The sequence below is a fragment of the Atractosteus spatula genome, chromosome 21 (assembly GCF_055471065.1).
Source record: "Atractosteus spatula isolate fAtrSpa1 chromosome 21, fAtrSpa1.hap1, whole genome shotgun sequence".
Lineage (NCBI taxonomy): Eukaryota > Metazoa > Chordata > Actinopteri > Semionotiformes > Lepisosteidae > Atractosteus > Atractosteus spatula.
In genome coordinates, this window is record NC_142726.1 from 9,048,767 (window position 1) to 9,068,086 (window position 19,320).

The window sequence follows — 19,320 nt, forward strand, 5'->3', positions numbered from 1 at the left end:
AGGTGATCTTGAATCTCAGGTTCACTGAAGGTTTGTGGCTCTTGTGGTGTTCTCTACAAAAGTACAAATGATGTCATAGAACTATCAAGAAGAAACATGGGAAGATGCTTGAGGGGAGAGGTGCGTTTTGGCAGCGACATAATTTAACAAAAAAAAATAAAACCGCATTCAGCACATTCAAATTCGAAAGACAAAAGACACTTTTATGGTAGGGGGAACATCCTCCTTATATCCCATTTTGAACATTTTTCCCTGTGAATTATGTGATCTTCGCAGGGTTGAAAAAATAATATAATGCTCTCAAGGAAGAAAATCTGTTTAGTTTTTGTATTCTGCTCCTGTTTAAACATATAACCAAACTTCATTTGAAAAATAAAATCATTTCCAAGGAAAGAATTCTTTTGGCATATAAACCGAAAACCAATAGATTTCACTCGGAGGTATAAATCATCTTTAAATCCGTTAAATGTCCCCTCCAGGGCTGGATGAAATCCTTTAGCCCATTAAAAAACAACCCCACCCTTGTCAAACCCTGGGTATTGTCGGCAGTCTTGTTGGTCTAGACGGAGTGTGGGAGTTCCCATATGAAAAACCAGCATGCAGTTTTCGAAACTGCCAATTTCTTTAATCGTCTTGACCGTGCAGGTAAGTAAGCAGTGTCAGGGAAAATGGGAATTAAAGTTCTTGTCTTTCAGTGCTACAGGAGTGGGGGAAAAAGCATTGCCTTTTTACCGATTTCAGATAACAAAAGTGGTTGTATTGTTGCTTTTACCTTTTTTGCTAACTCTTAGGAGGAAAAAAATGGACAAAGCACACAATTATTGATACACAAATTAAAAAGAGGTTGTAAGAAAGTGGTGTTAGTTTTTTCAACATGTGTGTATGCACTTCAAACATTCCTCTCTGACAAAAGGGAATAAAGCTAAACAACCTGAAACCCCCATTGAGTGCTTTCACAACAATGCAGTTCCTGTACAAATGCAAATACCAGCAGGAAGGTGAGTGTCAGGCTATCTCTTTCAATCTGAATGGGTATTTCAAGTATAAAGTGATCCAAAGGCACAGCATACCTGATTGTGCAAGCCATGCAGTTAAACCCATGGCTTTTAACTGTAAAAAAAAAAATAATCCAAGTAAAAAGTGGTCTAATATAATGCAGTTGCTTGAAATGGATCATGCCTTTTTAAAATTAATTCCTTTTCCCCCATAGGAATGTTCTTCACAGTAGGTCTTGTGTCCCGTTTCAATAGGAGGGATTTCTCATTGCTTGAAGTCACCCATGACTTCCTCACTAATGCTGCACAGATGAAAAGTCCCTGTTTCATGATCACATTAGGGGCTATGGAGGCTTGTGGGTCCAGACACCAGCTACTGCGCGGCTGTTGTGTTCTTGGGCAAGATTCTTTTCTCAGCCTTCTCCAGTTTACAGTTTTTCCAGTTCAGTAACCTGTTTTATGAACAGGTACTTCCCAGGTCATCAGTTAAAGTACTGTAAATTGTCATCAGGTTTATTAAATACATAAAGGCAGAAGGAAAAAAAAGTTGTTTAAACAGTTCTCACCAGTTCTCGCCAGGGCAGTGATATCTGTATTGCAGGTAAAGTAGAATCACTTTGTCTAACTGCTTCTAGTTTAGGATTATCTGTATTGGAAATGGTGTTCTAGTATTGTTCTCTATGCTGGGTTTAGCACTTTAATTATAGTCCATGCTTTCTGTTATACTGTAATGATTATAATGGCAAGCATCTTGCAGTAATACAATCCCTAATGCTTGCATCCTTTAACCTTGGATTGAAATAACATACATTTAGCTTGTCACGGTTTCCTTGATGCCTTCGTCTGCTGAACATGTTGAAAAATATTATTCATTTTCCTTGTTTGTTCTTGTTGATGTTTTCAACATACATTAGGACTGGGATGAGCCATTGAAGAAATCGATGATCCAGGATTTGCAGTATGGATTGTTTGACCAGCCAGACAACTGCTTACATCTCAGGGTAGATTTAAATCAAAATATCAATTTTCTGCCTGTCACTACAAAACTGAAAGTAAATTCTGGATATAGCAACTCTTCAGCTGCATTTCACTTTCAGGTTTAGGCATGCTTTAATCATTTCTATTTATGTCAGAGGCAGTATACTGATGGTTGCATATCATGTAAAGCATCATATGTAGCTGATGGGGAAAGCTTAAAAAAATGTCTGATGCATACTCTTTCCGGCCATCTTCCCTTCAGGGAAGGATTTATCATTAAACGTTGCTTTGAAAATTACTCAGTTATTTCTCATTAAAAGAAATTGAATAACTTCCAGAGAATAAAAAAATGTATTTTTGGGCTCATGATTGTTGGATTCTTTTGAAACTGTGTAGAAGGTTAATGGTATACCTTCATTTGTTACGGTTGTTGATGTTATTGTGTAGCAATGACTCGGTTATAAATATTTTTGAGCAAACACTAACAGTCCATTATCCCAGAAAACGTGCGTTCCCCTTAAGGGGTGTGGCAACCTGAAGCCTTTCCTGGAAGCACAGTGGGGCTACAGCCTGGATAGAGTGATATGCTAGTCAATCACAGGACATGCAGGGGCAATTCAGAGACGCCAGTTAACCTTACCCACATTTCTTTAGAGTTTGTGAACCCAGAAAAACTCCACCTGAAACTCCACAAGGAAAGCACCCCGGTCTGGGTTCAAACCCAGTGACCAGAGGACACAAATAGAAGCCATGTGGAAGTGCTTTTTAAAGCCCACAACAGGAGAGACGTTTCTTTACATGAAGGGTTGTGGGAGTATCGAACAAGCTATGTTGTTAAATCCGATAATCTGGTTTTTTCAAGAAATGGCTGGACCAGTTCCCTAGAGCCATTATTTTTAAATAGGCTAGATGTGCCAAACAACCTCATCTTGTTTGTAACCCTTTTATGCTCTTAACCAAGAGCTGTGATGTATGTGGTGAAACAGCCATTAGCAATGCTACAACAGTTCTCTTCCATCTCCTTTATAAATAGCAACATGTTATCTAATGAAAGAGAACATTACATTTCTGCTAGCTGTTTTGCAATCTATTCACCAGAGAGATAGGTTGTTCCCATTAACTTTACTTTCCCTTTTGTTTGAAGTTTTGTGACCAGGTTAAACTTATTTAAGTCCTTCATAATCTATCACCAGTTTTAGACTTCCACCATAAAATTGCATAAATAAGTAGTTAATTCATCTGAGCATTGGTTTCACTTGCGTTGTTTTTAAGCAACCAAAGGAAAATAAGCACAATTAGATTTTTCTCAGTAATAAAACAAAAAACACACAGTCACCATCCCTCTACATTGGTGTTTGGGTTTCTTGATTGATTCATACTCATTTAGTTATACTATAAAGTAACAAGTGACAGAGATGCACTAAAATATACCGGAAACAGTGAAATCCTTCATATAATCTGATTTTGCGCATACACTGCTGGGTTAATAAGATTTAGACAAATGCGCTGTAATGGAGAAAAAAAATAATAAACTTCCTTATACTGTATTTCTGGAAATACTACTACTAGCCGTTATGGAAAAGCTTCTATAGTTTGCACTGTGATTGTCACTTTACGTAATGTTGTTTGAATCATGTTATAGTGTGAATCAACACCAAGTCCAAAACGTGTTTTCTTACACAAAAACCAAAAAATGGGAAGTAAAGTGGTTCAGACAGATCAGATGGTTTTGTCAGCAGGTTTGCATTTGGCTAAGACACAAACACTTGCAAGGCACTGTAAAACACATGCCCTGACCAACTAGGCATTTGTCATTAGCCTTGGGTTGCCAGTGCATGTGCATGTGCCTTCAATTTTGTGGTGGAGTTGAAACATCGCCCATCCCACAACTGCTGCTTTTTTAATGGCCCTCATTAGAGAGAAGCTGCACATAAACTGCTTTCTTAATGCATCCCTAATGTTTCAAACTCTGCTGGCAAATTAAGCTGACCTACTGATTATAACTTAAAACACCACATCTTTGTTCATTTGCAAAGTTTGTACTATGTGGCTTAATGTAGGCATGGATCTAATTAAAATAATTTATTATATCTTTACAATTTTCATTCCTAGAACAACTGTTCTATGGTCAGGAAAATATTTACTGGAGCACATAAGTTATCATAGGTAAATCATAGTATGATATCTTGGCAGAAACCTCTTTTTTTATTAAAGAGCTTCTTAGTATAAAATCAAAACGATAGCTTAAGTAAGCTTAAACATAAGAATATGGAAAGGAAATGATGCCACATAACTCTTGGAGATCATTTTGATTTTATTCTGAATACCATATTAACCACAACTAAATAAACTTCAGGATTTTGTTAGAAATGTTACTTTCAAGGCTGCTTCCTTGCAGCACTGTGTCACTGTCTGCTTTTTTATGTTCTAACCATGTTCAAATGGGTTTCCTCCGGGTGTTCTGGTCTCATCCCACAGTCAAAAGACATATCGGTAGATTAATTGGCTTTGTGAAGACTGGCCATGGTGTGAGTGTGTGTCTGTCTGTGCCCTGCAATAGACTGCATCCCATCCAGGGTGTATCCTGCCTTGCGCCCATTGCTTGCTGAGATAGGCTCCAGCTCCCCCATGATCCTGTGTTGGATAAAACTGATAGAAAATGGATGGATCTTACCTACAAAATTAACTATCCAGTAATGAATTATTCCGCTCATTAATATGATGTTTTGTGGACTTCTTAGAAATCATATTTATTTCAGGATTGGAAAAAGCAATTAGATATACAGAATTTCATCTCTTCTCATAAACTGATTTATAACAATAAGGAAAAAAAAACTGATGAAAAACTGAATGGGTTGTTAAAAGTTGACAATGCTGCCATCTACCTGAAGACTGCAGAATAACAGCTATTCAGTTGCTCTTGGGAGATGGAGCTTGATGCATCTTACATTGTAGGATGATGCAGAGAACTATGAATTATGAAGACATTAATGTATGTTCCCAAATATGTATCAATGATTTCTGTTGGGTTCCTTTATCACTTCACCCATTATGGCCTTATGAGCCACAAGCTAAATGATAAGAATATAGAAGAAAAGCCTTATTGAAGTGTTTTTACCAGCCAATTCCAATAATACCTCATAAAGATAAAGATCAGTACCATTTAAGTTCGGAAATTAGGATATAAAAAGGAGGCTTTCTTTCAATACTGCCTAGTAAAAGAAAAGAAATCGGAAGAACTTCAAAAGAATTTTCAAAAACCAACACAGGAACAAACTCCCTGGTTTGTTTGAAAAGAAAAGTTCAGAAACTTCTGCAAAAAGGCTTTAAGATGAGTCAGGGTGAAAGAGAGAACATTCAGATTTATACAGGCTAATTGTTTTTTTTCATAGTTTTGTTCGATGAGAGTAGGGACACAAGACTCAGCACTTTGGGAAAGGGACCTAAGTTGTCTTAAGAGCTTTGCAGAAGAATGTAAGAAAAATTACAGAAGAGAGGAAGCCTTTTAACCCACATAGCCCATTTCACAGTTAGTAGCAATTTGAACTAAATATCTTGCCATTTGTGTCTGGGAAAGTAGCCAGGGTTTTGACCTCGACAACACTGGTGGGTAGCCTGTACCATATTCTCACAGCAACTCTTGCAAAGTGTCTCCTCTTCTCGGTTTAAAACAACTGCTTTGTTTTTAATGAGTGGATTGATGCCATCTTGCTTCCAGTTCCTCAGGCTTCCAGGCAGAGTGTGGAAATGTCACCAGGGGGACTTGCTTGAAAAAAACGGCTCACCATTGTTAGCATTATGGAAAAACTAAGTGACACAAAGTGGTATGATTTCCACAAGTCCACTAAATCTCAGTTTTCTCCCATTTAAGTATTTGTTAACTAAAATTAAACTCGGGGAATAACTGTGAATTAAAGAAGTTACAATTATTACAATGATATTTAACTAATGCAATTTAGAAAAAGTGTTAAATTCAAACCCCATTTTGAAATCGGACACAGTCCCCATCTGCTGGATGAATGCATTATGGAAGATGTCACATTTCATGCAACGCAAAAAATTGAAGTACTAAATCCCAAATCATTGTAATGGAAGATATACACAAAGTAGTTGTATTAAATATTCCCAGCAGGGAACACTATAAGAGCAATGATCACAAAAGGGAGACGTCCTTCAGTGTTTTCAATTGCCAGGAGTCATACAACCAGAATGGTCTTGATGATGGTAAAGATTGATCTGATGCCTTCTTGGCTTATTTTCAGTTGTGACTCTTGTGGTTATTTTTCTCCTTTGAGGCATCCAAGTGTACCTTAAAGTTTAATTTCAAAAGCTGGCAAAGACTTTTGGTTGTATTTTTTTCTCTCTCCTGAAATTCATTTCAATTGGAATTTGCTTATTCATTATTGCAAAAAGTATATAATGATAATGTATTAAATAAACATTTACTGCTACATAATTTCATGATATGCTTAACAGGTGCTTGTCATTGGGGGATCAAAATAAATTAGAAAATCCATGAGCACACAAGATTTTAAAAAAATATACAAATAAAGGGTAAATCAGCTTTGAAATTATAGTTGCACACATCACACCATAGGTCTGTATTACAAACTAAATTGTAGACGGTTATGTTTTAGGGAAAAATAAAATCTTTTTCACTGTTATTGCATTGGTTTCCTTTCAACATGCATTTTGCAGTTGGATGCAATTTTGTGCTCAGAAGAATATCATAAGTCCATTAGAATAAAGTAAAAAATAAAATGACATGAAGATGTGATTATAAATGCTAATGACCAGAGTTATTTTAAGTTGATCAATAATGATCTTTGCCTGGGTAATGGAAAGAAAATTATATCCACAGCACTCAACGGGATAAACATAGAAGCAAAAAAATCACTCACCAATATCGCATACTTGATCAGAAGGTGGATTTGACTACTTTGAAAGAAAAAGAAAGCAATCTAAAAAGATCTTTGTAGATACAGGTGTTGAGATCACTGTCCTTACCACATTACCTGTAGTTTGAATCCGTTTTCAGTAAGAACATATATCGCAATACCATAAATGCCTCCAAAATCATGCTTATTTTAGTTTTACACCTATAAGTTTTGCCACTAGCTTCAAAGCCTTTAATGCCAAAGCATAAAATAAATAGATCTTACGCAGAAGTGGATTTCAACCACAAGACTAAATTTCCAGCTACACATTTTCTAACCACTTCATCCAATTCAAGGTCCCGGGGGAACTGGAGTCTGTTTTGGCAAGCAACAGGTGCAAAGCAGGGTACAGCCTGGATAGGAAGCTAGTCCCTCACATTATGTCGTTGTGTTCCAGGGTGGCATCTTTAATAACTCTTGTACCTTTTTTTAGAAAGGAAATTCCACACCCAGCTCCACACTACCGTGTCTGGAGTGACTATATGAAGTGGGCACAGCTTCAGTGGTATCTATCAACAGAATGTGGGCACTACTAAACACCGTCACATCTGAAAATATTGTTCCTTCTGATCACATTTTAGTCTCTGGCCAGTTCCGGCTGCCAGGGAACTCTGTTTTTCGTTCAGCTTATTACACAGCAAAATGTCAAGGGCTTGTTTAAACTCTGGATTACAGAGTCAAGATAAAAATTAATGAAACAAATTAAGCAGTCCCTCCAACAAATGATTGATGTATCTAAGGTCCTGCTACCTTTATACATACATATTGGTCTTGCCCTGAGAGCTGCAGTCATAATTCTGATGACATAAAAAATGTACAATAAACTAATTCCAATAAGTCAGTGGAGGCAGGCAGTTTTCCCCTGATTTCACTGTTTTTGTTCTTCATTTTTGTTCTTATTTCTTCCCTTTTTATTCCTAATTTGCTCTGTGTTTTAAGATTGCTGATTTTAGGAAGGTTATGCCAAAGTAACATTGTTATCCTATTTGAAGGCGAGATGGTACAAATCTAGATCAAATATCCACAAATACTGATTTCAACGTGGTTTCATGACAGAAAAAAACATTTGATGTTTAAAAAATGGTGAAGGGGAATTCATCAGCGAAAGTGAGTGTATGGCATATTTAAATGAAATGTACATTGTAAAAAAGAAACTGGCAACATGCTTTTCTTTAGAGTTTTATTTCTAATGCTGACTAAACTTGCAAAGCTAGTGAAAATACCTCTAGATAAAGCTTCTTGATTCATTCTACATGAAATAACATTTCCTAATAAAACTACTGGAATTATGAAATAATGTTGTATTGGTAAGTGAAAACATGAGGCTATTTTTGATTAATATAATGAAACATCACACTTTAACAAAGAAGTATTGAGTAAAAACCAGTTTCCTTTTTGTTCCTCTCACTTAAGGACTCTTCAAACACTGTTTCAAACTCTTTGTATAGGTTAAACCTGGTGTCAAAGGAGTTTACTGTGTCATCCCTGCTTATGTACAGTTGAAATGGCAGTTTAATTCACTTCTCATTAAAGTTTGAGTCAGATTTAGATTGAAGTATCTTGTCTTTTATGTGGAATGATGTATTTCTATTAACTCCATGATTTAAAAGCACCCCTGTTGTCTTGTGGCAATTAATGTGTATGGTTTTCAATTGACTTCATCTTTGCAAAATACTCATGCGATTTAATCCACTCCTCCCAACATGTCCTGTTTCTGGGTACATGTAGGTTTCATCCACATCAATAGTGTGGTTTAAGCATCTGGAATGCCAGGCAGTCCAGCCTCTCCTGACACTCTAGCCTTACAAGTAACCTCCTTTCCTTTACAACCACAGACATTTGCTAGAACAGTATTGTTCTGGTATTTGCTAGCAGACTCATAGATTCTAAGAGAGATTGAATATGTGTCCGGTTCCAGCTTTGCCTTAGGAGCCAAACGCACCACAGTTCCTGGAAAAAAATAATAAAATAGCATCAGGCATAAGTCAAGGGGCTCTGGTTTGATGAATTGTTCATTCTTGCAACATAAGGTGCCATCACAAGATATTTAAACTGTCACACAATGATCTAAAAACAAGTAGGAAAAAAAGATTACTTGTCTCAACTGTCCATTTATCCCTGGAGTCTCCCTGAAGTTCCACATGCAAGTAGCCAGTACTGCCTGCTCCATCTCTGTCAATTACTAACAGCAGGACAGGTTCAGACTCTTCATTACAGATAGATATCTCACTCTCTTCAATGGTTGGGGCGTTCACATTAACATCATATAGCTTTATAATTAGTGTCCCTGTGCCAGTTGCAGGAACTTGATCTGTTGACAGAAAAATAAACGGGAAGTTGAGGTATGAGGTTCAACAACTTGGCTTTGTGTAAAGAAGTGCATCTGCATCCAGGTCTCAGTTTTAAGTGCAAGGCTATTCAGTATCCAGTGTCCCAGCACCATGATAAAGGTTATGTAAGGCTAGATCATGTCAATAGCTGACTGTGACTGTGGTCAGACAGAGCTCTCATGCCTCCCAGTGTCCCAGCACCATGATAAAGGTAATGTAAGGCTAGATCATCTCACTAGCTGACTGTGACTGTGGTCAGACAGGGCTCTCATGGCTCCCAGTGACACAGTAACTGCAGCTTCCTAGGTGCTAAGAAGCATGCAGTGCTGTTAATGAGGGAAGCTCCTCTCCTTTAATCAGTCCTGAACTTTCATCAGGGATAGAAGAAGCCAGAACACAGCTCAGTGAAGGTCTGAAAAGAGTTTTAATCTTTTTGTGAAAAAGGCCATTTTATGGGACAATAGCAAGAGAAACTCAAAAGTTTTGAAGGGTTTTAATAGCCCGAGTGCAGCCCCTTGTGATACCATATATGTTATATCGTATCATATATGTTATTTTTAGAGAAGCTTTTTTGAGCTTATATCCAGAAACACCATATATTTAACATTTAGGTTCAATGTACAGATTTCCATACAATAGGAAGTACATAGTCCATCCATTTTCTAACCACTTCAGGAGAGTCAGCGTCTATCCCAGAAAGCACCTGGCAAAAGGCAGGGTACACCCTAGACATGATGTCAGTCCATCACAGGGCACACACTCACACCAGGGCTAATTTTCCCAGAAGCCAATTCACCTACCAGTGTGTTTTTGGACCATGGGAGAAAACCAGAGTGCCCATAAGAAAAACACGTGAACACAGGGAGAACAAACTTCACACTGTTTGTACCTCAAGTTCCAAAAAGAACGCAGGGCCCCAGTACTGTGAGGCAGCAGTGCTAACCACAGCACCGCTGTGCACCCTAGTACAATAGTATTTCTAATAAAAATGATCCCCCATTATCCACACAAATGTTACATGTTCTCTCTGCAGACATTACATACAACAGATGTCTGGCTTCCTTCCCTTCAGCATGTACAGAGCTTAACCAGGTCTAGAATGAACACCTCCACACACAGATCAAACCCTACACCCGTCTCCACCTCCTGTGACTAGTCAAGAGACGAATGTCCCGCCATGTGGCTGTGGAGTTCGTAACTGTAAAGTGACACATGGCAATGGATCATTCCAAATGGGGTGTGTAACCAGAAAATAAGTGAGGAAAACTTCTAAATGTTTAAAGGAGTGTTTAGACCTAACTTCTTTAAAGTGAATTTCAGCAAAAAACACTTTACCATCATCAAATGCCAGAATGAGAGCTTTATACAGCCCATTTTTGACATAAGGAGACTCTCTGTCCATAGGGTTCCTCACTCTGATGAGCCCTGTATCTTTGGCAACACTCAGCCACCCTGCAGGATCATTTCCTATTCCATACCTGGAAGAAAAATCACAGAAAACACTTGTACATGTCTCCTATGTTTTACATAGCTCCAATTGTCACCTTTTCCAGAAACATTCTTACCATGATATTGACTTCTATGATTGATATTACTGCATATTTTACATCTATCTGTGACAACATCTAGATTAAGCAAATTAGAACGTTTATGTTATGGTTAATATGTGAGAAATATTGTATTATATTGCTACATCTTTAGGTTACTTAGAAGTGTCTCTTAGATTTTAGATAAAGTTTGTGACACTGGGAACAGTAAGTAAGAAACAAGGAGAAGAGAGAAATCTGCATGGAAAAGACAAATGATAACAATATACATCACACGTTGGCCTCCTCAGGTGAGTTAAGAAGAAAGAGGAAGAGGTGGGCTGATGAGACCAAAACACACAGGTGTGGCTGGAGCTTATCATGAAGTGCTGGAGGCAAGACCACTGGGTGACCCTGAAGTGACCAGAAGAGCCACCAGTACACATACACAGTACAGCACCTGGCCCTCTGACCACCTCAGGATCACATAGCAAGCCCATTTATTGCAGAGAGGGTTTAGCCATTTAGATCAGGGAAATAGGAAGACACCTTTCCCTGAGCAAACACTGTATTTGATCCTTTTTACTTTTTGGCGTGGAACAGACGCAGCTCTCTGCTCTAGCCTTTATAGTTGGCTGTTATTAACATCTATAAACTATGCAAGTGAGATCAATTTGAATCACATCCAGTCCCATATTATCTCTGTTCTTGCTTTCTTATGCTGCATAGCTAGAAGGTTCAGAACCTACACTATTTCACTCCTAGGTATACCATTTCTCAAAGAGCACAAATGTTCCCTCTGAACAGTATAGCTATCAGATTTAAAGAAATATTTTTACCAGTGGCTTCAAGTCACTTCAAGACTAAGAACAACAATAAAGCATGTGAACATGAAAATTAGACCCTAGTTGTCTACCAAGAACTCCTCTGACTTTAATAAGGGCATGAGAAAGGTCCTTACCCTACAGCCTGCTTTCTTGCAGTGTCTGGATCTGTAGCTTTATATACATCCAGCTCTGTTCCGACTTCAAGATCCTCTGACCGGCGAATTGTGTTTTGAGGTGGATCAAAGATCGGGGCCTCATTAACATCCTCCACATTTACAACAACAGTAGCAGTGGCTGTTGGCAGTCGAGTGGCAAAGGGCACTTCATTTTCTACTGTAATCAATAAAGTGTACTTGCTGTTCTTCTCAAAATCAAGACCCTTGAAGTGAATAAGAACCAGACATCTGTCACATCCACACAAATTTCCAGACGTTTTCATGATGTTTAAACTATAATGGTGTCACTCAGAATAAAAAAAAAAAAGCACCTGGTAGTTCTGTCTTCTGAAGCAGTGACTTCAAGTACAAAATGCCATTACAAAACCTAAATGTACATTTAAGAACCTACTAAGAATTAAAGTCTTACCATTAAAATCATCGTTTCTCTACACAAATGTATATCTTTATTAGCATTTAATCTAACTTCAGGGAACCTCAATCTTACCTTTGCAGTTCTAACAATGCCCTCCATCTTGCCAGGCCCAGTGCTGACATTGAAGAACCCTCCTTCATTCCCTTTGACGATTGTATACCTGGTGTTCCAGGCTGGCGTGTGTGGCTCATCCATATCGGTCACTGGTAATTTCACCACCTCAAAGTCTACTTTATTTTCAGGCACAGTAACAGTATACTGCAGAATTAAAAAAAAAATTGAAGAAACAAATTCTAATCCATCCAACGGGTAAATATTACATTTGATCCACAGAACTAGAAAACATCCTATTTTATCTATAACACAATGAAATTAATACTGGCCTTAATGATGCTTAATACTGACCTGACCAGAATGAAAAAAGTGAATCAAGGCATAGGAATTAAAACACTGTGTGCAATTCACCTTTCAGCATTCGATCTTGAATGGGGTGGAAAGAAACGACAAAAAGCAGAACTTACCGAAACCTGTGTGAACTGTGGAGCGTTGTCATTACTGTCTGTTACAGTGATGACTGCAGTGGCAGTGGTCACCCGACCTTTCCCATCCATATCAGCAGCTCCAATCAGCAGTGTATATTCAGGATGTTGCTGAAATTATAGAGAGACAGGCTGTAAGATTGATTTAATTCTTTTAATAATCTCACTTATGTTTCAAGGAAACCCGTTAACTAGGACTCGGGAAACCTGCATGGGATCACAGAAAGGTCTTGAATTCTAACCTTCTAAATTGTTTCAGCCCCACCTTCAAATAAGAGATTTTCCTTAATCCTTAAACTGTGATAAATTATGAACATACCTCTCTGTCCAGTCCAGGCGAAGCAACACTTATTACTCCACTCACAGGGTTGATCATAAACATGTTAGGATTTGGCTCCTTAGGTTCTTGGCTTATGATGCTGTACTTGATAATCCCATTGTCTGTTTCAGGATCATCTTTGTCTGTTGCAGTTACGGTCATGAAAGCAGTACCTTAAAATATGAAATGCAGCGACAAAATGAAAGAAAGATTCACATGCATAGGACTGCAAAGTTCACATAAGCACTGTATCACAGTGCTACAGTATGAACGAATAAAACTGCAATAAATGGTCTAATCTTATACCTTAAGCATAATGTAAGAGGTGAGCAGTTTGAAGACACATAGCTATAAGAAAAAGTCCTTTAAAACACAGCCATGAAATTGCAAAAAAAATAGCTCTTACCTGGTGGAGATGCTTCTGTGGCATTGCCCAGAAAGGTGTCTTTGGTAAATTCAGGACTGTTATCATTCTGATCAATAACATTAATAATGATTTCCATAGGATCCTCTGCTGTTCCCCCACCAGCAGCAACAGCATGAGCCATAAGCTAGAAATAAACATTTATGTTTACCGACATAAATTAAACATGAAGACCTGGAAAACTTAAAAAGGACTTAAATACTGAGTTTACCGTATAATGGTCTATCTTCTCTCTGTCCAAAGGCTGGGTTACATACATCTGTCCAGTGTTCTTGTCAATGGTGAAAATCCCTACAGGGGGCTGATCTGCTCCTGGTCCAGTAATGCTGTATATAATTTGTGCCTCTTTGTCATTATTGGATTTGATCTGAAATTAAAAAAATTAAATGTCCAAATTGTTTTTCAAGCAACACGTCATGCTGACTGTCCCTCACTTTAGAGAGAAGACTAAAAAGGGAGTAAGAACTGTAACATTTAAGCTGGGAATCATTGATCATTTTTTACTATATACTCTCCCAGTGTTTTCATTTAAGAGGTCTTACTTTAGGGCTAAGCATCCTGTACAAAAGATGGAAACTGAAGAACCACATGCCCGCAAATAGCAGAAGCCACCATCATGCAAGTAGTCAAGAAAGCCCCGGCATTGAGCTGCACATTTCCCTGCAATAAATTTGCAGATTTCTTAAACAGTATGAATAGTGAGGACTCAGACATTTTCTATTACAGTAACTCTATACTGTGCACCCACTCTACACTGACAGTGCTGTTCCAAATTTGACAGGTTCACAAGAGGAATGCTGGCGACATTTGACTAGTGACATGACACTTGAATCAATATCATCCAGACCATAGGAAAGTGTGCAATTAAACCGGTTGTGCCACGGTTGTGCCACTTGGGAGTACTCCTTAACATATTATATTAACTTATAATTAACAATAATATATTAAAGAATATTAATACAATATTAACTAAGGCATACATAAGGAAAAGCTAAAGCTTTCCTGCTAACATTCTCCAACATTATTAACTGGTACATTACCCTCAACATTTCTTTGTATAACTGTACAAAATAAACCCATATTAGCTATAATACACCCTACTTGGCAGAGGGTACCTCTGTTTTCAGAAAAAGGTGTCAGAGGTTTACCACAGAAAATGGCTTGAGTACTTTATCATGATTGCATTCAGATGAAGGAAATTCGGGAAGGCACCTGCCTGAAATGGTGGTCACACTTGAATCAGAAATATCTGGGCTAACCTGCTGTCTACATGAGTAGTTTTATTAATTGAGCCACTTTGGAGTCACATGTAAAGCTTTCTGAAGGCGTATTATGATCTCTATAATTCTGATACAGGCTAATTGGCTAGTATAATTAATTATAATTAAAGAGTCACTAAATACTGTACACATGATTTATAACAGCTGGGTGTGGGTGCTGGGAGTAAAACATCACACTTACACAAAGTACAGATCGATAGATAATACTTTATTAATCCCGTAGGGAAATTGATGTGTTACAACAGTCCAGCCCAAGCCAAGCAAAAACAGACATCAGAATAGTTATAAAACAAAAGACAACAAAATAAATAATAAATAAATAAATAAAGATAAGATATAAAGATAAGATATAATGATTAAAATTCAGTTACATTATAAATTGGTAATATAACAAGTTAATGATAATGTACCTTAACCAGAGTTTGTGGGAAAGTGCCTCTGTTGTTTTCAGAAACAGCGATGGGTGGAATGATCCAGTCTCTCTTCTGTCTCTTCCGCTCTCCAGTAGAGGACTGTGGAAACACCAGGACTGGGACGTCTGGAGAGGATTCAGGCTGTGAAAATGTTTTTTTGTTTTTGTAAATTGTGTAATTTGTGGTGGTATTACAGCTTATAAATTTAATTAACAACATACTGTAATACTTGATAAAAGTGCATCTCAAATTGAGATGCAAAAGAACAACAGTACAGAAGTATAGTTTTAACAAAAGAAACTTCAATTCTGTCATTTAAAGTACCCCATTTGTAGAATATGGTCATGACTTTAAGCCATCAGGGGACACTAAAAGCTATGAAGTAATTACCTGTCCAGGAGTGACACTATCCTCAAGGTGGTGGTGATGGCTTCTCAGCTCATTTTCCACTGTGACTCTTGTGGTCAGTTTTTTCCCACTAGAATCCCAGGCATGGACTGAAAAACTCTCGTGTCCATCAAGCAGATTCACAGCTCTCTTCACCTTTATAGTTCCATCTGTGTCCACTTGAAATCGGGAATCATCCGACATATAAACTGTTCTCTTATGGTCTGAGCAGTCATCAAAGTTCACTGCCAAAAAAATTGTAGTTGTGCTTCATAAAGCAGAAAAAAGTACTGGTAGTAAAGTGTACTGGACATTTTTTGATAATAGAAACTCCCTTAAAAACATTTCTTTAAAATGTTTTCTATCGAAATTTGAGATATTTTGGGAAATTTCTATTAAAGACTTTATGCTATGTTCTTAATGGTCAGATGTGATGTAGAGACGAGTTTAAGCTACAGAATGCAGAATATAAATCAGAAGTAAATTGCTGTATTTCCTCTTAAATGTTCTACCATAAAATGTATTAATAAAAAAATATCATAAAGATAATCATAAAAGAGAACTGTACAAAAATGTTTTCCTCGTGCAAGGGCAAGAAGAACTTTATTGCCATGTCCTGTTATAATTAAGATACATTATTATTCTTCTCTCAAAAATCTCAGAAAAGGGGTTCCTGCAGGTTTAATTCATTAATTCATAATTTCATGATTTGACTCTAGCTAGTTCTAGAAAACTAGTAAAAAAACACAGAGCTTTGATGACCCCCTTTGTGCAATATGAACCTAAAATACACGCACTCCAGTTCCGTACACTGAGAAGGTAAGATCCTGTCAGGTGTGGCAGTGTCTTACCCTTTCCCACTCTCCTGCCTGCGGGCAGAAGCTCCTGGTCAACTTGGAAGACCAATCTGTCTGAACTGAACCCAGGCTGACAGGATGGAGCATCTTCCCCTGATGCTGTAGCCACAACCTGCGAATATAAAACAAAATAATTTTTATATACATTATGGAACATTACGGATCTGAGGAAAATGAATTTAATCTATTAGATTACACATAAAAACTAAAAACATAAAATCAATATTATGTTGAGTTATTTCATTTTATTTTGTAAACATAGTTTTAAGAACCAAAAAGACATTGAATTATACATTAAGAGACAACTGTCTTCAGGTCTATGACAGTGATCACTTACTTAATATATTAATCATTTATTACATTTGGATAATTGCACATTTACTAAGTGTTTCTTTTCAATACAATTATTGATACACATAATACTTATATCTACATATACACCTTTATCTATCTACATAAAATATTAGCAGAACAGTACAAAGATGATAGATAAAAAAGTATATATGACATCAGCGTATCACATTTAAAAATTATCATATGAATATAGTTGTGTATTAAAGCTATGGACCAAGATCTAATTTTTTAATCTCTGGTTTTCCATTTTTTACATTAAATATCCTTAATTATTATCTTCTTAACAACCAATTAATTATGATACCACTTACTTCTGTAACTCTTACAGGAGCAGAAAGGTTTTCAGTAGTTACAGATTAAAAAGGCAGATCCATAGGTTATTGTTGAATGGTATCTACAGTAGCAGTGGCATAATCAATATTATTGTTTGGATTTTAGTTAATGCCATCTAAATCTACATATTTTATTATACAGTATGTATGTGGTTGATCTAAGTGTTTTGTATCATACATGTATTAGAACAATGAATATATCTGCAATAACTACTCTGAATGCACATAATACCACCCATTCACTGCCTAGATCTAGCTGTCTCTCCTACCTGGGCAACAGGGATAAAAATAATTGCACCAAGCTGGATCACAAATTTCTTACAATCTTATTTGAAAAAAGCTTTGTGGCTATAACTGTTGCCAGTGGGGCATCCCCATGATATGGAGTTCATGGGTCTGAATGCTTTGGCAAACAATATATTTCATATTTATCTTTTAATATATGAATAATAATATTTTATAACAATAAATTATGTGTCTGGTGAAATTTGCTGAAATTTTCTTATCCTTAGACATTGACAGGTTTTGAATAAAACATTAAGTTAAAAAAATGTGTACACATCATTTCGTAATTTCACACCATGAGACACTGTACAGACGTTTTGAATACTTTTGCAAGGCACTGTACATCTTTCTATCACTCATGTGTTTAAGGTATACTGCATATTCAAGAGTATTTAGAAACACACAAAACGAGTCTTACCTGGACTACAAAAAGGATGGCTTTGAACTGCAAACTCCTGAAACACCCCATTGTCCTTGAGATGCTCAGGATTTCTGTAGTGATTTGTATCCCTTTTAATGAGATACTAATTTCTCATTGGTAATCTCAACTGAGAATCTTACCTGAAGCAGGTAGTTTTGAGCACTAATGATGTCAGATGGCCTTGCCCACTGATTCCAACACCTTTCTCCTATTGTCCAAATATGGGCAGAGGACTTTTGATAAGTAACTCCACAATGAGGGCACCTTCAGGACCCTAAGGTCCCATACCACATTTGCTCCCAATCAAGGAGGAAAAGTACTGATTAGAGTGTCCCACTCTGGATCTAACCTGTGCCCGAAGATTTGTGAGGAAGTGATGCTATCTAGAATATCATTGTGAAACCCAGTTGTTTTAAAAAACAACTTAGAATTGTTCAGGTTTATAGACAGCTTGGAGGCATATTAGTTCCAGGATATAAAAGCATGCAAAGACCTGTAGCAATATGTACATTTAACATTGGCCTAAAGAAATGTTTCTGTTGTTTAAGTTCACAATAATATTCTAAAATGCACCCCCAACATCAAGATCAAACTTGACTCTGTTCTTGTGCCTGAGTCATAACAAACATTTTGTTTGGGTTAAGTGCCAACTCTGCTGAATGCAGAGCCCTGGGATATCACTTTTTAATAATGCAAAAAACATGTATGAAACTGAAGGCCTCCAAAAACAAGTAAGTTTTGAGGTAAGATTTGAAAACATCAGCAGTGATCATGTTTTTCATATGGTTAGGAAGAGTATTCCAAAAAGCTACTGCTAAAAACGCCCAGTCCCCTAACATGAAGTCCTACAACAGTGAGTAACCTAGAACCAGGCAAACAAAGTAAGTGAACTGGAACATGAACTGTAAGTACTCAGATGTAAGTCTTGAAGGCACACAGGAGAATGAGCACGCAGTGTATGGTATGACAAAAAGAGAATTTTAAACTCAACACTCTAAAAAACTGGCAGCCCATGTAAGTTTTTAAGCACAGGAGAAATATGTTTAAGTGCAATTCTGCACATACTGTAGTTTTGAAAGACAAGTGTTGGGTGATTCCATTAGCAAAGCATGAACTAATTGCGCTCTACCAGTGAAAGGAAGAATTGGTTTTACACTGAATATGTTTCGCAGATGAAAGAAGGATATGCTGCAGACTATATGGATATGTGATTCAAAAGATAGGGAGAGCCAAAAATCACTTCCCAGTTTTTAACATAATTTGAGGGAACAATTTCTGTATCAAGAATAACGATTCTGAAGCAGTCTTATTTTGAGACTTGATGGAGAGAGCCAATAAACATAATCTTGTTCTTATTCGTTTTAGGAGGGGATAATTTTAACCCATCCACAGCTTCAGTGTTGACCAGGTGGTGCCATGGGAGACAAAATAAAGGGTAATTAAAAGTAGTATAGAAAGAAGGCTGACTGTGATAAAGGAAGCACAGAACTTTACATTGTGAGCTATGCTGACCCATCCAACTTAA

The 19,320-nt window shown here is 37.2% G+C and overlaps 1 protein-coding gene across 1 annotated transcript; it reads right to left on the reverse strand.

Moving 5' to 3' along the window:
• Positions 1 to 8,076: 8,076 nt before the first annotated feature.
• Positions 8,077 to 18,130, reverse strand: LOC148817163 (cadherin-1-like). Its single transcript, XM_088939145.1, has 13 exons — positions 17,793 to 18,130; positions 16,398 to 16,515; positions 15,550 to 15,791; positions 15,157 to 15,300; positions 13,678 to 13,833; positions 13,449 to 13,593; positions 13,043 to 13,215; positions 12,706 to 12,834; positions 12,257 to 12,442; positions 11,728 to 11,972; positions 10,576 to 10,718; positions 9,006 to 9,221; positions 8,077 to 8,860 (listed from the first exon to the last, which is right to left on the reverse strand). Exons 1-13 carry the CDS (start codon positions 17,841 to 17,843, stop codon positions 8,664 to 8,666), a joined length of 2,145 nt encoding a protein of 714 aa, XP_088795271.1. The 5' UTR covers positions 17,844 to 18,130; the 3' UTR covers positions 8,077 to 8,663.
• Between the last annotated feature and the right edge of the window lie 1,190 nt (positions 18,131 to 19,320).

Bases quoted from the DNA above. Each gene is read 5' to 3' on its own strand.
- LOC148817163 (XM_088939145.1), bottom strand. From the start codon at position 17,843: ATGGGGTGTTTCAGGAGTTTGCAGTTCAAAGCCATCCTTTTTGTAGTC. The intron at 13,216-13,448 runs GTAAGAGCTATT...TCATATTTTAAG, and splicing joins CACAGAAGCATCTCCACCAG to GTACTGCTTTCATGACCGTA. The intron at 8,861-9,005 runs GTAATCTTTTTT...ATTTTTTTCCAG, and splicing joins TAAATGGACAGTTGAGACAA to GAACTGTGGTGCGTTTGGCT.